General features: G+C 38.1%; 1 protein-coding gene, 1 long non-coding RNA gene and 1 other non-coding gene across 6 annotated transcripts in view; 2 read left to right on the forward strand and 1 right to left on the reverse strand.

Moving 5' to 3' along the window:
• Window positions 1-700: 700 nt before the first annotated feature.
• LOC100935852 (uncharacterized) lies at window positions 701-4,508 on the forward strand. The gene is made up of 3 exons (XR_150647.4): window positions 701-3,822; window positions 4,078-4,120; window positions 4,308-4,508. It is a non-coding gene; the product is annotated as an uncharacterized LOC100935852 (long non-coding RNA).
• Window positions 3,875-4,005, forward strand: LOC112133272 (small nucleolar RNA SNORA24). The gene has a single exon (XR_002914942.1). It is a non-coding gene; the product is annotated as a small nucleolar RNA SNORA24 (small nucleolar RNA).
• A 220-nt stretch (window positions 4,509-4,728) lies between the features above and the next one.
• Window positions 4,729-21,090, reverse strand: part of PRSS12 (serine protease 12) — a 73,269-nt gene continuing 56,907 nt past the window's right edge. The window contains exons 10-13 of one of the 4 annotated variants that reach the window (XM_003776519.5): window positions 20,660-20,738; window positions 19,820-19,942; window positions 7,545-7,825; window positions 4,729-6,957 (exon numbers count right to left, since the gene is read on the reverse strand). In XM_003776519.5, coding sequence (XP_003776567.3) covers window positions 6,650-6,957; window positions 7,545-7,825; window positions 19,820-19,942; window positions 20,660-20,738 — 791 coding nt within the window. In that variant the 3' untranslated portion in view covers window positions 4,729-6,649. Of the gene's footprint in view, window positions 6,958-7,544; window positions 7,826-12,014; window positions 13,628-14,565; window positions 14,616-19,207; window positions 19,328-19,819; window positions 19,943-20,659; window positions 20,739-21,090 lie in introns of those variants that run through there. The other 3 variants (XM_024246487.3, XM_024246486.3, XM_063723615.1) reach the window with 3 other exon arrangements.

The following is a 21,090-nucleotide window of genomic DNA, read 5'->3' on the forward strand; positions in this document are numbered from 1 at the left end:
GCTGGGCACAGTGGCTTGCACCTGCAATCCTAGCACTTTGGGAGGCTGAGAAAAGAGGATTACTTGAGCCCAGGAGCACAGGAGATCAGCCTGGGGGCAATATAGTGAGGGCTTGTCTTTCAAAAAGAAAAAGAAAAAAAAAACCTTAAAAAAAAATTAGCCAAGTGGTGGCACACGCCTAGCAGGAGGCTCGCTTGAGCCTAGGAGGTGGAGGTTGCACTGAGCCAAGATCATGCCACTTCACTCCAGGCTAGGCAACAGAGCAAGAATGTTTCTGAATAAATAAATACATAAAATAAAATCCTTAAGCCAATCTTCATTTACCAACCAATTTTTAATTCTTCTATTTGTTACCACATTGTCTCTCCTGAATATCCTAAGGCTCAAAGCCTTGGTTTGAATACAGCTAAATTCATTGGGTTTGATCTCAAATCAAACTTAGAAATACTGTCATCTCAGCCACAAATTTCACACTAGATAGAAACCACTACTAAATTACTACTTTGTCTTAAAATAAAAGTATAATAGACTGTAAGGGTATAATTGCTTTTTTAAGTTAAACTTTGTTTTACATTTACAGAAAATTTGCAAAAATGGAGTCCCCACACATCCTTCATCCAATTTCCCCTACCATTAATATCTTATAATACCATGGTATATCTGTCACAATAAAGAAATCAGTATTGGCACTATTACCTAAATTCCACACTTTATTCAGATTCGCTAGTTTTCCATTAATGTCCTTTTTCTGCTGGAGATCCCAGCCAGGATACCACATTACATTTAATCATTATGTATCATTTTCTCTGGCATAATAGTTTCTCAGATTTTTCTTGTTTTTGAGTAGTGATTAGGTAATTTGTAAAATGTACATCAATTTGGTTTTGTGTGAATTTTTCCTCATGGTTAGTCTAGGGTATGGGCTTTGAGGAATAAAAACATGGAGGTGAAGTATCCTCATCACATGGTAACAGAGTACACATTATCAACATGCCGTATCACTATGTTAAATATTGATCACCTGCAATCCGTAATGTGTGCCACTTTTCACCAAAGTTCAGCTTTCTCCCCTTTCCTTACGCTACCCTTTGAAAGCAAGTTACTAAGCACAGCCCACAATAAAGCTGGTGCTGGTATCAGAAAGGGGAATTAAACTCCATCTCCTGGAGAGAAATGGCTTTCTAAAGTAAACATAAAACCTTTTTGATTTCAGAAACATATTGAGTACTTCAAAGCATTCAGTAATGCAACTGACTGTTCATATAATGAAAGTCGTTCTGCTAGGCACTTTAAATAAGAATTAGACATAGTCCTTCACCACAGTTTATAATAAAGACACTACAAGAAAAATGTGAGTTAAGTACTATAGTATGTTAAAAAAAGGAAAAAATCAAATTCAGTTGAAGTAATGAAAATTTTCATAGAACAAGATATTTGAGCAAAGCACTGAAAGCTGAGTAGAATTTTGACAGATAAAAATAGATGAGAATGTAGTCAAGATGGAGAAAAGATCATAAAATATGGGGGTAGAAAAGAACAGATTTTCTAAAGTCCGGTTTCAGACAAAACACAAAGTTCTAATCAAAGGCCAGGACACACGGGTGCACACAAGCGTGCATGCACACATGCTGTCATTCATGTTCATTGGTGTTCTAACACCTTAAGCCAATGGAAACATTAATTTCAAATCTTCAATCAGACTTTTTAAGTTAGCATAAATGCATGGTGTTTTGAGCCAAACTGTGCTTCCCAAAACTCATATGTAGAAGCCCTTATCCCCAGCACCTCTGAATATGACTGTATTTGGAGATGGGGTCTCTAAAGAGGTAATTAAGGTCAAATGAGTTCATTAGGGTGGGTCTTAATCCAATTCGGCCAGTGTCCTTTTAAGAAGAGGCAATTGAGACAGGCAGGTTCAAAAAGAAAACGATATGAAGATACAGGGAGAAGACTGCCATACACAAGCCAAGGAGAGAGGCCTCAGAAGAAACAATCTAATGACACCTAGATCTCAGACTTCCAACCTACAGAACTGTGACAAGTTTCTGTTGTTTAAGCCACCTGGTCTGCGGTATTTTGTTATGAGAGTCCTAGCAAACTAATACAGATAATTATTTAGATTTAAATAAAATGTAACTTGGCAGAACTCCCTCCTGTGATTCAGTATGCAAGCCTTGTTATCTTTTCGGTTCATTAGTGGAATGAAGTGAGTGAAGTAACAAGACAAAGTAAGATAGGGTGAAATATGGTGAGCCTTAGAAGCAGCTCTGTTATCTCAAATAAAAATGTGTCTCCTAAAAGCTTGTCCATTCCAATCCGAATGGCAGTTACTGCTCTAATTAAATCTCTCCCCCCAAAAGTATGTAATGACTTCATGTTTTTGCAGATCTCCACTGTACTTTATTCACTCGTCTTGATACCTTTTTCCTTAACAGCAATTGCTACAATGTGCTGCTCCAAATGGTCCAGCACTAAGTAAAAACTTCACCTGGTTTGTTTCATACAGGAGGAAAAGGAAAACAGAAATTTAGCGTTCTGTTAAAAGCACGTGTCTAACAAAACTATTCCTAAAGGTTGGAAATTCCACTTTACAATGGCGGTAGCTCTATTTCATTGCATCCTCCAGGCAATGTACAGCGGGTAAGACTGAGGCGTTCCGCTTTCAGGAATTAAGAGTCCAACGGCGGCCAGATGTGGGCAACAAACTGCAGGTCAGGGTCAGACTGCAACATGGGAAACGTGCACACGCGCATGAAACCGGGTGTCTCCTAGGCTCATCGGGTCTAACATCCTTTCATTTTTTTTTTGAGACGGAAACTCGCTCTGTCGCCCAGGCTGGAATGCAGTGGCGCGATCTCAGCTCACCATAACTTCTGCCTCCCGGGCTCAAGAGATTCTCCCACCTCAACCTCCCGAGTAGCCGGGACTACAGGCGTTCACCACCACACCAGGCTAATTTTTGTATTTTTAGTAGAGACGGGGTTTCGCCATGTTGGCCAGGCTGGTCTCCAACTCCTAACCTCAAGTGATCCGCCCGCCTCGGCCTTCCAAAGTGCTGGGATCACAGACGTGAGCCACCGCGTTCGGCCGCTTTTTCTAATATTGTCTAAAATAAGTATCCTAAACAGGAAATACCAAAATAATCGCCCTCGCTTTCGTGACCTACACCGGTAAGCGTCAGGATCTTTCGCTATGCGAGAATCTTTTGGCTCTCGTATGTGCGCATGCGTCTGGATCCGGAGGCAGGTGACCCGCTCAGACGTGGACCATGGGCGGGGGAGGGGGGAAAGGAGCCGCGGAGCGGGTGGTAGACAGAACAGGTGGAGCCGCGGCGGGGCTAGGCGGGGCGGCGAGTGAAACAGCGTAGGCTCCGCCTCTCGCGGCGCTTCCCCCGGAATAGCGTCATCAGTTCTATAAGAGAGCGTGTGCCGAAAGCCTCGGCCTTTCACATTCGGGAAGCGTCGGGATTAGGTGAAAGTACGCAGTTGTCTTTCGTAAGTTAAAATGATAATTGAGCTGAAACTTACTGCCTTACCTGAAAGGCAGCGCAGTCAGGATATTGGTAGGTCGGGGGCGGCTTTGGAAACCCTTAAGTTTACAAGCATGCGCGGACTTGAGTGCTCATTAGGTCGCCGGACGGCCACATGCAGCCCTGGACCCTGAACCCCGGCGTGCGTGGGCCGTGGGCCCTCGGGGAGAGGTTCCGTGCAGTCGGGGACTCCGGGGAAGCCTGTTTCGCCGTCTGTGTCATGTGGCCATCTTGAGTCTACTCTGTCGCTCTTGTGCCATAGCACCCCGAGAACCGTCAGTTTGAGCCAGATGGTGAGTAATAACCTGTAGCAGTTTGCTTGCTGGTTAATTCTGGATTGTGAATCTCCATGTATCTTTGGGACCTGTCAGCCGTGGCAGTCTCCCTTCCTAGCCATGGAAGAGCATATTCTTGTTTATTGGCAAAGCTGTCACCATTTAATTGGTATCAGATTCTGACTTGCACAAGTAACATTATTCACTGTTAAAAACCTAGAGGGTGCCGCGTTATTGGGCAAACTTTTCTAAACCGTTGTTCAATGTTTCTAGGAAGCTGAGCTGAACATATTACGATGGATGATGGAAACATAAGGTACGTTTCTTTTTTGATATTCCTGAGTTAATCTGAAACGCCTTAGCGCCAGGACGTTGGAAAGCTAAAGTTGGCCCGTTTTGCTGGCTTTTGTAGTTTAACAACCAACTGAATTAGCTGATAAGATCTCAAAACAGTGAGGTAAGTACACAGCTCGGAGTTTTATAATGCTTTTTTTCTCTTGCAGACTATCAAGAAATCCAAAGTGGTAATGGGCGAAGTTTATTCAGCATCCGGCAATGGACTTATCGTAGCTGGGGAAACAGGTGTTCCGAATAATATCCTGGAAGTTATCAGGACACCTATTTTAAATATAGGCCTGAATTTTTTAAAGTAATATTTAAGGTGGTCCGTGATAATTAAATAAAATGCTTAATTCATGTGGCTACTCATTGTTCCTTGACTGAGTGATTAATAAACGGAAAGGTAGTTAATAGTGAACATAATACCTATTTAGTGTTACACGCCCATGTGGAAGTAGTGTGAATGAGTACAGTTCTAAGGTTATTGTAGCCTTTGTGAAAAATGTAAAATATAAAAATTACCAGGTTACCCCCCAAGGGAGACAGCAGTCTTTTTAAACCATACAAAAATTTAAGGCAACTATACAAGGTGAAAAATTATGTATTTATTTACACAGATATGCACAGAACACTTGTATCTTTCAAAAGTCACACTTAAGACAGTTGGTTATAGTAAAAGCATGTTGTATGAACAATGTATTCTTAAGGATTGAGCAAACTGCAGGCTGCTTGCTGCCCTTTAGGTTTGCCAGTCCCTGATGTACTTGAAACATGGATGTTGCTTGCTCTCCAACACTGTAGTTTAATTATAAGGGCAGCCTGTGAGAAAGTTTCAATAGACATTTTTCTCACCTATATCGCATGTTTTTCTGAAGCCCTCGTGCCAAGTGTGTGTGCCATGTGTACCTCTATTTACATATAAACGCTGCTTTAAAAGTTTATCAAAATCATGAGTTTTTACAAAAGTTTTTAATGCTCATCTGCATTATATGCAGCATTGGAAATCTGCAAAGTAGTAAAACTATAAAGCACCTTTAGGTTTGCACCAGTTATTACAGAAATGGGGATTTGTGAAAAGGATGTAATTTGATGTAGAAGAGTAAAGTCCTTTAATGACTGGCATTCAAGAGGATTACTTAAAACAATTCGTAAGTTCATGCTAACCTCTTATCTATATTTATACTACTGGGACCTGGGGAAGGATCCATGACATTGAAGTATCTTGAGTGTGCCTTTTAAATTTGAGCATTACTGCTAAGAATGTTCTGTAAAGGTGCATAGTTAAGCAGCTATCCCTTAACTCTTGGAGAAATAGCCATAGGGAAACCAATCATTTAGGTAGGAGAACCATGGGGAAAAAAATCCAGCATTTTTTCTGGAGTTTGGAATCAGTGTTTCACCAACTGGTCTCACTTTGAGGCAAGCCTGTTTTCCCCCATTTGAAAACAAGGGCTGCTACTATAAGATCTACTGGCCTTTTGCAAATTGTCAGTGATGTGCAAAGCTGCCTAATGCAGTGCCTGGCATATATATGTTCTAACTGCTGTATGCATTAGAACTTTTCAATGTGTAGGCCAGGAAAGCATTTTGACTAGTATATCTTAAGATTGGATTGTATCAGGTTGGTCTTGGGAAAACCTGCAGGTATAAGTCAGTTACAGGGAAGTGTCAGTGGGTGGCACTCTTACATCATGGTCGGGGAACGTGGACTATGATGAGGTGCTTGTTAAAAGCAAATATAGTAGATTTGTTAATATGTTGGAGAAACTAGGTTGTATGTCCAGCTGGCATTTAGTTACCAGAAATCCTTTCAAATTTTACTAGTTTATACGCTGTAGGTAGAAAGTATTTTTATCTTACGGTTTCTGTAGCGCTTGGTACTCAACAAGGATACTTGTTTCCAAATATCATATCACTTTGAGAATATATTGTGACAGGCAGATGTCCTTGAGGCTTTACTACTCCTATTCAGGCCTAAAAGTTTATAGTGGAATTCCTTAACCATTGATTTCCTCACTTGACAAAGGCTACAGAGAAAATGAAGACTTCTTGTCAAGTCTTTTGAAAACATCTAAGCATAAATATGCCACTCTTGTGAGTGTAGTAAAGGGTACCGCATTTATGTCAAATGTGGGTATTTAATATGATTTCAGACACCATTGATTCAATTAAAAGGGGTTCTCAGTTCAAATGTAAAAATGATCTTTTGTGAAATCAGCATAAAATGATTTTGAGAAATAGGCAGGGGATAGATGAGGCTTAGAAGAAGTCACTCCAGTGAAATTAGGGTAGAAAATGTTCATTTAAGGATTATCACTTCCACTACACTGAGGTCTCTGAAAATGTTCACAAATTTCTCAAAAGCAGCAGGGGGTACACAATTTTTTACCACAGCATAAAGCAAAAACATGGATCTCCCCCTTTGTTGTCATTCTGCTGAGTGCTAATAGTGGGGATTCAAAGTTTTCCATTTGTTTAAATGCTGCTTTGAAGTTTCCATGAAGAATTACAGTTTGGTGACACTTTTTATCCAAGGTACAAAGGCTGAGACTTTGGTATAAACACCAGGAGAATCCTTGACTCCACAGCCATACCCCCAGGAGGTCACCCCATACACCACCCAGCTCTCTCCGGGCCGTTCACACATGAGTGGTCCTCCGCTGTCTCCCTGGCAGCTGTCCACGCGTTTGTGTTCATGGAGGTTTCCAGCACAGAGCATTCTCCCTGTAAACCGACCCTTATAACGTTCTTCACAAAACCTCTTAGGAAGTAAGGGAATGGCTGCTTGTTGTAGTGTTCTTGAATAGGCTCGTCCTACTCAGACCAAACATCCGATTAGTGGCATTCCAGATAACCATCACAACATTTAACAGTTACTGAGCATGTAATAGTCATGAAAATAAAATCCCTGTTGTGGCATTAGTGTAGTTTAAAATGAGCAATGACTAACTGGTATGTACTATTGTTAGCTGCCTTTTTTAGTGTTGACACAATCTTAACCTTTACAAATTTATTTCTCAGTACTGAATTGTCTGAGGAATAATGAATAACATTTATGGATTTGTAGAGTAAGGTGACCTAAGAAAGCACATTTGTGCAGGCTTTCGTATTTGAATTCTGTATATTAAAAAGCATAGAATGCATTAATGCTGGTTTCGCATTAGCACATCAATTCATATCTACTTCACTGAATTAAACTTAGTTCTCAGTTTATGCTAAAGTTCTCATTAGAACCAACAATACCTCCAGAATATGTCTCAATTATATGCATGCATTTCACACTAAGCAAAATTTCTCCAAATAAGTGAATCCATTTAAGATCTTACTGCCCATTGCACACCCAAATATGTGGATAATACCAGACACAAAAAGGTGCCCTACTTTTTTTGATTATGCCTCACCTGTGTCACCCCATCCTGTTATGTAACAGTTGGATGCTGTTTTCTGTGGCCTCTCTCTCCAGAGTGGTAAACAGGCTGGCAAAACGTGGCTGCTGAATCTGGCACATTGCTCTTCTGGTCCTTGTAATCTAACCAGGGCTATGTCATAATCACTGCTGTCGGGTCGATACTCCCGATGAATCACAATCTGTTGAACTCCAACTTCTTCCTCAAACTCCTCTGGTACCAGAGTATGATAATCTCCAACCCTAACAGCATAGTTCCTAGTGCTGTTGCCATACCTGAGAGGCAGACAGTACTAATGAGAGACTTGCTTCAGATACTGAAAATTATTGTCAAGAAGGAAGACTAATGAAGATACAAGCCTTTCTTCCAAATCATCAGCCCCTTTTGTAAATTCAACCTTTCTTTCCATTTATCTGACCCATCATTCCTGATCCTCTACTGCAAACCCATTGTCATAACCTCTTGTCTTCATTTCACTATGTAATCTGTTCTCCAAGAATGAGCAAATGTGGAGGATGAGTGGAAAATAAAGACTAATCATTAACCTGTCATTTCCCAAATGAAAAGGGATCAAAACAGGAACAAATAGGTCAAAATTATTGTCCTGTGTTTGCCATTTTTGTTGCTCTGTTATTTCCAAGAATTGTTAATTTGTCATGAAGCTCTGTGAGGGCAGAAACTAACATTGTGTCCCTCAAAGTACTTAGTACAATCCACTTCACTCTTGCAAGGTGGACTTAAACTCCTTCCCTTTCCTCTAAAGTGAATGCAAACCCAAACTGTACTTTCAGATAAACATATATTCATTCTATCCTTTCCCCTCTTTTAAATCTTTATTCAGATGTCACCTCAATGAAGCCTACTTTGACACCCTCATATTTAAAATTGCAACCCATCTTTCTTTGTCCTCCCATCATCAAACACTCCCAATATCATTCATCTCTACTTTTCCTCTTTTTTAAGCATCACTTTCTAACAAAACTATCTAATTTACAATTTATTACATTTATTCTCCTCCCTGCTTGAGTCAAAGCTATTCCAGGTCAGAGATATCTTTATTGTGTTCACTGATTAATCTAAAACACCTAAAATAGTATTGTGCCGTTAATTAGGAATGCAAAAAATTGATTGTTAGTGAATGTTTATTATTAAGGTATACTTTCTATATTCCATTAAAATAGAAGCAATATTTACCAGATGGATAGTTCTCAGCCTGTTTTTCAGCCATCATACTTTAATTCTGATACCGAACCCACCTAAAGCAGGGTTTCTCAATCTCAGAACCTATTAACATTTTGGACCAGGTAATTATCTGTTGTGAGGGCTGTCCTGTGCATTATAGTGTGTTTAGAAGCATCCCTGGCCCCTATTCACTAGACGCCACTGGTACATGGTACACACACCCTTCATCCCCAGTTGTGATTACCAAAAATGTCTCCAGACATAGTCACGTGTTCCCTGTTAGGCAAACTGCCCCCAGTTGAGAACCTCTGACCTAGAATGCATGACACAACCCATCTCCTAGTTACTTCCTCTTTTTCACAGAAGACTAGAGCTCCATGCTCATTGCATTCCACTACTTATAACATTCTTAAGACTTAATTTCCAATAACTTTTCCTTTGTAGTTCCGTGACTTACTCATCTGCAATGAGTGTATTCTCCACCTCATCTCAGCCACCCATTTACAATGTAAGACCTAGACCTTGTATTCACCAGATAACCACACACCTCTGAAATCTTGATTTCACACATAACATATTTCTGCCTTCTGTTTTTACAGCTCTAAAATCCTTCAAACCCATTGGACTTCTATCCTTTGGCCCCACTATTTTTTCATTTCAGTCTTTTATTACTTCCCTTATTATCGGGCTTGGATTCTACCATCTGCCCATTACAACAATCACTCTTGAAAAACTACCCTGCTTGTCTTTTACCTGCCAAAACTCCAGCCCTGGTTTCATCAGCTCCACCTATTTTGTGCTGGCATCTAACTGTTAAAAGTGGGGAAGCATGCATGTAACAACTTTCACCTTAATTTTTTTTTAACCAAAACTTGGGTTTTTATTGTTTACAAGATCTGTACTTGAATGTGAACTTAGAACTGAGTTGGTATTCAAAAGCTTGGCATTTTCTACTGTCTATTTAAAATAAAACTTCCCACTTCTATAAAATTACTGGAGGTTATGAGATGCCTGAATATTCTAATCCTTAAGTAGGGCTCTGACCATCTTGTATATATAATTAACTGTCAGTGCTCAAAAACTAAACAGTGCAATAAAGATGATTTGGCTTATACAGCTACCTACTGTTGATCTTTAATATTAATAGTTAATCTGTGATTTCTTGAGACTCAATCTTAAATCATCACATATCTTTAAAGTTCAGAGGCTTTTTAATATATTGTGCCTAAAGTATATGCTCTTATAGCTTCCTTGAAAATTTAAGTGAAATTTAGGATTATTTCACATACTGAAACTAAAAAGTAATAGGCATGGAGAGTAATCAAGTACTTATTTTCCCTTCTACTTTCTGTGTGCTAATAATATCACTAGTATATTCATTAAATTTTATTAACAGTACATTCATGTATTTAAAGTAAAACCCCAAATGATTTAACACTTTTCCCATGAGAATTATTGTAAATACATCCTTGAAAGTACTGCTGAAATGTTGCATTTATATTTTTAATAGAATTTAAGAAATTATCTAGAGCTGTAGTGCCCGATATGGTAGCCACTAGCTAACTGTGGTTATTGCAGCACTTGAAATATGGCTAGTCTGAATTGAGATGTGCTGAAAGTACAAAATACACAGAATTTTGAATACTTAGTATGAAAAAAATACTAAAATATTGTCCCTATAGATAAGAATATTATCTATAGGAATATTATAATAAGAATCTCATAAGAATCTCAACTTTTCTATTAGTTACATTTTGCAATGATAATATTTTAGATACACTATGTTAAATATATTATTTAAAGTACTTTGACCTGTTTGGGTTTTTATCTTTTTTTTTTGAGACAGGATTTCACTCTGTTTTAAGTCTTATTGCAACAATATTTTCCATTCTGTAAGAAACAGCTGTGACGCTTGGCTAAATTAATCTTTGCAGCTAAACTGGCTGTATAAATCTATTCCGCATTATCTATAAAAATTGAGTCTTCATCCAGTAAGCAAAGAAACAGGACATTACTAGCACAGGCAATTTATTTTTAAAATAATATCAATGTTAAAGCCCTGGGCAATCTTGCCTTAATGTGTCATTTCATGCCAAGACTATTGCAGTAGTTGCCTGAATGGACCTGCTGCTTCAAGTTTTAAATTTTTCAACCCATCCCTCATGCTGCCGCCAGAGTGATGTTTCTGCCTGATAATATTAACTCCTTCTGAGTACCCTTCAAGGGATCCCCAATCTATGTGAAATTCAAATTCCTTAAATGATACACAAATCCATCTAAGAACTGGTCCTTGTTCCCCTCTCTGATACCAGCCTGGCCCCTGTGCTCCTGTCATTTAAACCGTTTGAAGAGTTGTCTTACAAACCCACGTCATTATCCAAACTATGTGCAATGTTGTTTCTCTCATCCCCTCTATCCTAATATGGCAAAACCTGATTTTGTCCTGATCAAGTCAAAGATCTCCTAGGAGGCTCCTCCTAATCCTCTGCTCTCCTGAAAGCTAGCCAATCCTTTTGAACACTCTCAATTCATATGTAACAGTTTCTAGGACTTAATTAAAGGCTTCTCAAGGGCAAGGACCATGTCATGATCACTATTGTATCCTTAGCACCCAGCAAAGTGCTTGGCACAGAGAAAGCACTTAATAAATGTATATTGAATGAGTTATTTTGAAAGACATTCATGTCCACATACATACACTCTCATCCCTAACTTACTGAAATTAAAAAGAGATCTTACCAATTACCATACTATAACAAAACTATCAAAAAAAGTTTCTATTTCATATAAAAACCCCATGAAAATCCAATGTTCTTGTTAATGCTGGCTATTCATCAGAATCACCTATACCACTTTAAAAAATATAAATGTCCAAGCCATACGATCTCTGAGAATATAAATTAATACGGCTGGTGTAGGATCACAGGTGGTTCAGATCCACAGTCAGACTTGGGAACCACTGAACCAAAGACTCAAAAGTGTGGGCATAACTCCTGCCTGTACATGCCCAGAATTTCACTGGATGAAGTAAGCATCCTAAGAGATTACTAATAGAAACCAAAATGCAAAAAGCATACATGTTCCATACATACATTGTGTTCTTGGATCAAGTAGATTTTGGCAGGTAAACCCCAGAATTTGTATGCTCACCAATCAGCAGTTAATATTAAACTGAGAATAAAAATATTTACCTAACAAAAAGGCAAACAGTACCACTCTTGTCAAAATGAAGTTCTTTGTTAGTTCATATGTATATATGGAATACACACACACACACACACACATTTTTTTTTTCTTTTTTGAGACAAGGGTTCACTCTGTTGCCCAGGCTGGAGCGCAGTGGTGCGATCACGGCTCACTGCGAGCCTTGATCTCCTAGGCTCAAGCCATCCTCCTGCCTTAGCCACTCAAGCAGCCGGGACCACAAGTGCGTGCCACCATGCTCACTAATTTTCAAAAATTATTTTTTGTAGAGATAGGGTCTCACTATGTTGCCTTGGTTGGCCTCAAACTCCTGGGCTCAAGTGATCCGCCTGCCTTGGCCTCCTGAAGTGCTGAGATTATAGGTACTGCACCCGGCCAGTACCTATACTTTTAAAGTTGTCCTAATTTAGGGAAATGTACCAGCTAAACCTAAGCATGGAGTCTCACACTCCTTTAACTCCAATTATTCTTAGAATATATTTTGTGCTTAGAAGTTGAAGGGCATCTGACACAAGATTGGAATAGTTTTCCAACCAAATTTTTGTCTTCTAGTGTCACCTCTCCTAGTGGGTATGATTATATGCTTTAGGGATAACACTTTGGCTGAAGTACTCAATATGTGTGTGGACTTCAGAAGTATCTATTATGGTTCTAGGCTTCTCATGACAACATATAAAGCAATCTTCTTTTGCAATGTATTTTAAGGTCTTTCTAGTTGAACTTTTGTTATTTTGATAGACTTTATTTTATCCAAAAATGCTTCTAAAACAAACATTTCAGGTTTTGGCTGACACATCATTCAGTTGTTTGCTTTGCTGAAATGCCTTCAACTCCCCCTCAAATAAAAATTGGATGAAATTCCCAGAGAAGCTTGAGCAAGAGAGGATCTGAGACACAGTAGTTTATTAAAATCCAATGTCCAAGTTTCTCTGAGACTCTGAGGCTAAAGTAAACAACAACAACAACAAATTACTAGAATTAAATGTAGAATTAATTCAGGTTGCAGGGTCATATTCTTTGTGTTTCTTCTCTACATGGATTCGTTTCTACAGGAAAACAATATTTTACATCAAGCCGTGCACATCTGCTACTACTAAAATCTGTTTTTCCTCTCTGGATGAAACTCAAAAAGTAGTTGACTAAAGTTGTTTATGTAAATGGTTCCAATTGCTTACAGAGAAGTAAACCTCAGTAGAACCTGTGTTAGCCCTTACACATACACAAATACTATGTGTACTACAGAAATAGTTTTAGCATGATTGGTGATATGTGTATTACTGAAGACTATGTTCCTAAGAGCTCTGTTCTACCATATACTATGTCATGATGAAACATATATTAGGCACCTGACACACTGTGTTCTTAAAAAGTAAGTCCCATTACCTCTGTGGCCATCTCTCTAATTAGAAATATCTAGTCATTTCTAACAATTTCCAGCTACTACTGCATTTCTAGGGCAAAAAGTCAATGAGATAAAGTCAGGTAAAGTTATATTCTTGAACAAGTCCACTTTGGAGTAAAATTACAGAAATAAGAAAGCCCTTCTTTCAGGTACATTTATTCCTGCAAAATCATGTTTGTTATCAGAATAAGCAATTAAAAGAAATTAATATTCAGGAACTTTTGTCTCAGTTATATTGCTGCACCACAATAGACATGGAAGGTCATTTCATGGTACTTGTAGTTACAATCTAGAATAGAAAGCAAAAATTAGCAATTTATATTATGTAAGATTCACGAGCCAGTTACAAAAGAACTTAATTTATCAAAGTTTCCACTTCAAATTGCCAACAGGATACTGCATTCCATGTGTATTGCATTAACATTAAGAAAAATGTGAAAAATGAGATAGCCTTTAATAGTGATTTACCAACTACTTCAGGTGCACTTGTTACATTGGCATGGAAATGTGTGAAAACTATGAGGGAATAAGGGTTGAGTTACGAAAACTTTGCCAGCCTTCACATAAAGCACCCTTAAAGAGACTACTCCACATGAAATGAGTGTAATTGAGGCTAGTGGCATTATGGCATTAATATGGCAGAGTGGAATTATGGCATTTTGATCTCATCCTCATCAGGCCATCATTCCTAAATTATTCTGATACAAAGATTATATAAAAGAGTGACTGCTATGAAGGCAAACAAATAAGCATAAAATGTTCTCATCCTGTATAATAAAATAACACAAATGGTAATAACAATCTATGCCTTATTGTCCAGAAATGGCTGCTCAAGAACACTGGCCTACATCACTGCAAGAATTAGGTACCAAGGAAGCTCTGATGAACAAGAAATCTTTAGGTATACAGAAACCCAGTAGTTGATAAAACAGTGGAAATGTCAAAAGGGGGTGAGGGGAAGCTAATTTCGAAATATGAAAACCCGTTCCCCTACCTATAGGCCTTATATTAAACTAAGGTATCTTTCACCTGGCATCTAAAAGGACAGGAACCTCTCAGAGCCCTACTACATTGCTTCTGTATTACAGTCTGTATTTTGCAAATTTCAGTGTTTCTGATGATGAAAGGAGGATTTGTTTTAAGCAAAAGTCCCTAAATCTAGGAAAACAAAATTTGGAGCTTGTTCTAATCACTGGTAACTAGCTGTATGCCTTTTAATAAACTTACTTCAATAAAGATGTGAGCTGTAGCCTCCTTAGGCGCTTCAAACAGGAAGTCTATGAAATCCGGCAAAAGGTAAAGGCCAAGTCAGAAGGATATATAAAACATTTGCAAAGCAGTTTTTTCCCTACTCACATTAAAAGAATCTTATATTATAGCCAAAGCATATCAAAATGCTGCATATCATAATCTGCTCCTCTGCTCTTTAATCAACTATTTTTATCTTAAACTGTGCAAATAATGAGAAGAAATTCCAAATGACATATGGAAGGAATTATCTGTTGATCTCGGTTTAAAAATATCATCATCCTCTAAAAAGTCCAACATTCTTAAATATATTCACTATCTGGCAACTGAGCCACCACTTTCATCATGCAACAATCATTCAGAGTATCTACTATGTGCCAAGTCATACAGTAGACACTTGGTGTATAAACACAAATGAGAAATGAGACGATTACTGACTTTAAGCAATAATCAAGACAGAGCAGGCCAAAGGAGAAATAATGACATGTAAACAAATAAATCCAACAATAACAACAACAACAAAAAAAAGAGCCCATCCAGGGAACCCAAAAGTTAAAGTTTTTAACCTCAAGTGCAACTTTTGAGCAATCTTCCTACTTTAATACTTTAAGCCTTGAACTCCTATGACTGTAACTTTTGGCTGAAATTTGAAAGACAAGAAATCTTGAATAACAGGAAGATAATAGATTATTTTGCTTAAATTCAAAGCCCCAAAATAGGCTTCTTCAAGTTCTTTGCAGTTTTATACCTTATTCTTCTCCATTAGTAAGTGAAATAAAATCATCCTCAGTTCCCTACTTTCAGTAATACGTCTTCAATTCTTGCCTTTTTAAACTCCAACATAAAAATAGCCAATGTTTGTTTTGAATTTTACAGTTTATAAAATACTTTCACATACTTTGCAGATCATTTGTTTCTCACTGTGGAACATTATTATCTTCATTTTACAGATGTAAAATGAAGTAACCTGAGACTCCAAGAGGTTAAATAATTTCTGCAAAGTTAAACAATTAACAATTGGAAGAGCTAGAATTGTAACCCTGGTCTTGGTGGCCAGATCCAAGTCTCCTTATGTTGTATTGTACCAGGCTCTACTGATTTCTAACAGCCTCTCTACCTTCACTCCCTCCTTTCCTTTTCACCTATTTCTATTATTATAATAATCTTATAACAACTGGTCTCCCTCCAGTATAAAAGTATAAAATTAGGTCCCTTCCTCACAGTCCCTCCAGTTCCTACTTAAATCATTTGGTAACACAGACCAATTTGCCAGAAAAAGGCATGTAAGTACAAACATATACAAAGATTTTTTTAATATAATATCAAGCCCATTCACAGATGCCCCCCTAGATTAATAACTTTGCCTTACCCCCTCAGATATATGCCATAAGTCTCCAAATGACTCATCTCCTGAAACTCTTCATTGATCATCTTTCAAGGCTCAAAACTTAAGTGGTTTCCCACTGCCTAGTAAATGAAAGAGAAATCCATAACCCTGGCATCCCAGGCCATTCTCATCTCTCTCTTCTAAGTTCACTAACAAATCCCAGATCCTGTATTCTAGGTAATAATTGCCATCCTTCAAACATAGCTTTTGCTTTCTCACCACAGTACTCTAAACATTACATCTTATCTACCACCAGCCTCTACCTTCACATGAACCTAAGCTCTCTCTGCTTAAACAGACTCCTTAACAGAACTCGCTTTTCCTCCCACATATAGCCCATTCCATCTTTGAACTGTCCTCGTGTCAAAGAAATAAAAAATAAACAACAGAAGACTCTTTTTTATGTTAAAACAAAAATTATCTTATCTCCCTTTAACATTTGTGGTATCTGAAGCAAAAGGCAACAAATCTAATCCAGTCCCACACAATCTTTCCTTTCTGCTTGCCCTTCTTAGAGCACCATGTCCTTTTCTCATCGTGTGGCACACAGAACTGAGCACAGTTCTCTCTGTTTGATGGACACAGTGCTTTTCTCCCTGACAGTTGCTTGAGCACAGAAAGACAGAATAGCAAAGTTCTTCACTGCTTTGTCCGGACACCGTTCGTCAGTGCTACCCAAGACTGAATTAATTTCATGGGCAACCATATTGTATTGCTGAGTCTTATTAAAGTTGCAGGACACTAAAACCAGTGAGTTTTTCACTTGTGCTGTATTTCAGCCAAATTTCCTGGAACTAAAGGCAGCATTTTATTTCATCCTTATTCCATATTGCTTGTTAGAATCAGCCTATCAAGATATTTTGCCAGATAAGGGTAGGGAACTTAGAGGACCAGTCAATAAGTGCAGCAAACCACGATGACATGCGTATACCTATGTAAGAACCTGCACGTTTTGCACATGTATCCTGGTTTTTTTTTTAGAAGAAATTTTTAAAAATTGGTCTTCCCATATATGAAAAGAAAAGATATTTTGCCATCATGATCCTACCTTCCAACATATTACTTGGCCCTCCCCTTCTTCTGGCACCCAAAAATATAATCAATTTACCATCAGTGTCCTTTATCAGTTTAGCAATTAATATGTTGAACACGATAAAGATAAGCGTCTGTCAATTCCACTTATTCTTCCCCATCATCATTCTTCAACTATCCTTTCTCTAAGCAAGTGGGTCTTAACCTAAGCAACTCCTGGGTCTCATCTCCAAAGATTCAGCAGATTTAGAGCAGAGGCTCAGGAACCTGGACTATTAACAAGCTAAATGAATCTAACATTGTGGTAAAAATATCTCACTTTAAAAATGGTGCCCTAAACTTTTTCTGGTCATATCAGCAAAGTCAACGTCTCCTTCCTCTCAGCTCCTATAACTACATAGTAAACTCTGTAACAGCAAGGATTCTATCTGACTTGTTCTCCACTGTATCTCTAGTACATAGCAGGTGCCTGAGAACATTAAGGGCTCAATAATTATTTGTTAAGTGAATGAATTAACATGATCTTTATTGTTCATGCCACTCAGGTAACACAGGAATGTGTTAAACCCACTAGTAAACAGGTGGACTCTGAAGCTCAATTATATCCCCAAATGGCCACTGTTATGTAAAATACAGGTTTGGTCAGGCTGGGAAGGCAAGGCGGGCAGATCACTTGAGGTCAGGAGTACAAGACCAGCCTGGCCAACATGGTGAAACCCCATCTCTATTAAAAATACAAAAATTAGCCAGGCATGGTGACGCACACCTGTAATCCCAGCTACTCAAGAGGCTGAGGCGGAAGAATCCTTAAACCTGGCAGGGCAGAGGCTGCAGTAAGCCAAGATCGTGCCACTGCACTCCAGCTGGGGCAACAAAGTGAGACTCCGTCTCAAATAATAATAATAATAATAATAATAAATAAATAAAATACATATTATCTGCAGCACCTTGAATGTGGAAGATGACTGCACAAATATTTACTGAAGTACAAAAACAGAAGAAAACAGAGATCCTAGGAACAAGGATATATGAGAATTTGGCATATGACAGCATAATCAGTGGGTAAAGACTAGAATATTTAATAAAAAATGCTGTGAAAACTATCCATAAAAAAAAGTATAAGATTAGGTCCTTTCTTCATACCATATACTATAAACAAAAATAAACTGGAAAAATTAAACTTCTAAATATTAAAAGCAAAACTATAAAGGTAATTTTTAGGAAAAAAAATAAGAGAATATCTTCACCAAATGGGGCAAAGATTTTTTAAATAAGAAATACAAAGCTTTTGTAAAACTTTTAAGAAAATGATGACACTTTTAAATATATTAAGATAGTTTTGTAAGAAAAAGACCATAAACAAGTAAAAGGACATGGTCCAGACTAGGAAAAAGTACTTGTAACACCTGACAACAAAGACTTAGCCCACAGAACATATCCAAAAATTTAAAAAATCAATTACAAATAGACAAATAGCCCAATACAAAAACAGGCAAAGTATATAAACAAAGAATTCATGAAAGAGGAAGACATTGGTCAGGTAAATACAATTAAAAAGAAACCCCAAAACTTTGTGATTGGCAAAAAATTTAAAATTTTGATAGTATCAAGTTTAGGTGGAGTCGTGAGGAAACAGGAACTTACACATTGCTGGGTTATAAACGGATACAATTTCTTCAAAGGATAAATGGGTAAGGCTTGAAAAATTGAAGGGAATCCATATTCCAGGACCCAGAAAAATGTCCCCATGTGCACACACCCAGTGAGACTTGTACCTGGTTGTTTATTGCAACATTGTTTTCTATCAATGAAAGAATGGAAAGCAGCTAACTACGCAGCAACAGGGGAATAAATAAACTGGTTCAGTCTTTCAATAGCAGTTAAAATTCATAGAGCAGTTAAAGTGAATGAACAAATCTGCATGAATGGATTACAAGTACATAATGAGGCAAAGGTATGTACCATATGATATCACATAAGAAAAAACAGAAAAATTTCTGCTTGCAAAAATGTTTCAACAATGTGGTACACATTTTTTTAAAACTTCATTGTGACAATGTTCAAAACACAAAATTAAAATACTATAATTAAACTCTGTACTCAATACATTGCTTTAATAATTATCAATATTTTGACAAGCATTAGTATACATATTTAAATACCAAAATCAATGCTGAGGAAAGGGCCATTAACCAAGGCCCACAAAAAAGCACTAAACAAGAGAAAGTAGAGCCAGTTCTACTGCAGGATCTGCCACCATGAACTCTGTGACTCTGGTGACTGCGTGACCTCTCCTCTGAACTGGGAAGACTTCAGAAAGGACTGATAAAATGTTTGGGACAAGAAGAAATAATCAGGACTAAACTACAGGAAACCAAGAATGAAACAGATGCAACCTTTCTCAAAGGTACAAGACACCAAGACTCAAAGAATCAAAAACACTACAACTGCATTCCCTACTCCTTATCATTATAACTAAATAATCCGAGGTCTATTCTACCTCTACAAAGATATAATTTCAGCCTCAGATATGTTCTTGGGGGGAGCACTGACATTGCTGCCTCCTCTCCAAAAACCCCTCTTCTTCTGTTCTCCCTAAATCCAGAGTTTGTTTTAACACCAGGGTAGCAAGTGGCCTTCTAAGGGCTCTCTTTGCTCCTTTTGTCACTCCCTTATTCCACAGGGCTGCTGGCACAACAAGCAGCGAAAGCTCATAGCCTGGCTCTGACACCTTGAGTGCTGTAGAGCATGAGGGGGTTGGAAGAACTGATGAATAGAAGCTACACTGGGTTGTTTGGGAAGGTGGACACATACCTCTTGAAACAGTGTGCTGCTGTGAGGACCCAGCAGCTACTCAGGAGAGTAGCCCCGCAGAGGAGCCTGCCATCTCCATGGGATGACTTCAGCCGGAGGGAAACCTGCCAAGGCCAACCACCCCTAAGAAGAAAATGAGCTACACATCAACGTCAGTAAAAGGCAAAAAAGCAAAGGAAAGCACTGGTTAAAGCAATGGCTTTAATAACTTTAATGCCTTGCAGGTGGGGGAAAAGGAAAGCAAAAGGGACTCCAGGATACAATCCCTTCCTACTTTGAGAAGGAGACCCCACAACTCCAAGCAGGCCTGGCATCAGCAACTCTGAAGATTTGCTTATAGGCATTTGTATAGATCCCACCTATCTGACACTCTTAGAAACAAGTTGTCTTCTTTATATTTCATGATTTAAAGTGTAATTTCTCTCCTCACTCTACCTCGCCTATGCAGTCTGAAGAAGTATTTAATAAAGTTTTCCATGAGTAAATTCTACAAACAAAAAACTTAGATTAAACTGAGTCAAGTCTGAAACAAATACATTCTAAATTAGATGAATCTTTGTAGTTATACACACTTCCAGGTCTCCTGTTAAATTATTTTGTTTCTGCCATGTAACTTTTCAGCAACACATCTAATCTCTTAAATCAGGCTGGTATAAGAACATGGTCTATAAAAAGTAAACATAGGTCAAAGGACAGTGAAATTATCAGTGAAATCTGAATTTAGTTTAGAAAATAAAATGAGTACAAGTCCCTTATATAACAGAACATCCCCAGTTTGTAACACTCTATGTATATAAATAATTCTGTAATATAAAAAATCTCTTCTGGAGGAAATTTTACCTTAAAGAATTTTTCCCACCAATGATCCGCTTCTGCCGACGGTGCAGTAATCTCAAGCCACAAACAGATGAGAGGGACTCTGAAGCAGAAATAGGTCATTAATTAAACTATCACATTGCTGACGGAGGGGTAAGACGATAAGTGACATACTCCACTGATGCTTCCTCCTCTATGTCAAAATGCCTTTTCTCTGCAAATTAAAATTTTTCTTGTAACAAAAATAGTTTTCTCATTTGACTAAATGACAATAATTTGCAAGTAGACAAGAAACATTATGAGGTTTCCCATTCTTCACCTCTGAGGGGTTCATGGGCTGCTGACTGGTTTGACTCTGTCCAGTACTTTATCCTGGTAGGTACCTATATCTCCTGCTGCTGCTATTTGGTGTAATGTGTGGAACAAAATGTATGGAACATTAAACAAAATAAGAG

The sequence above is a fragment of the Pongo abelii genome, chromosome 3, assembly GCF_028885655.2.
Source record: "Pongo abelii isolate AG06213 chromosome 3, NHGRI_mPonAbe1-v2.0_pri, whole genome shotgun sequence".
Taxonomy (NCBI): Eukaryota; Metazoa; Chordata; class Mammalia; order Primates; family Hominidae; genus Pongo; species Pongo abelii.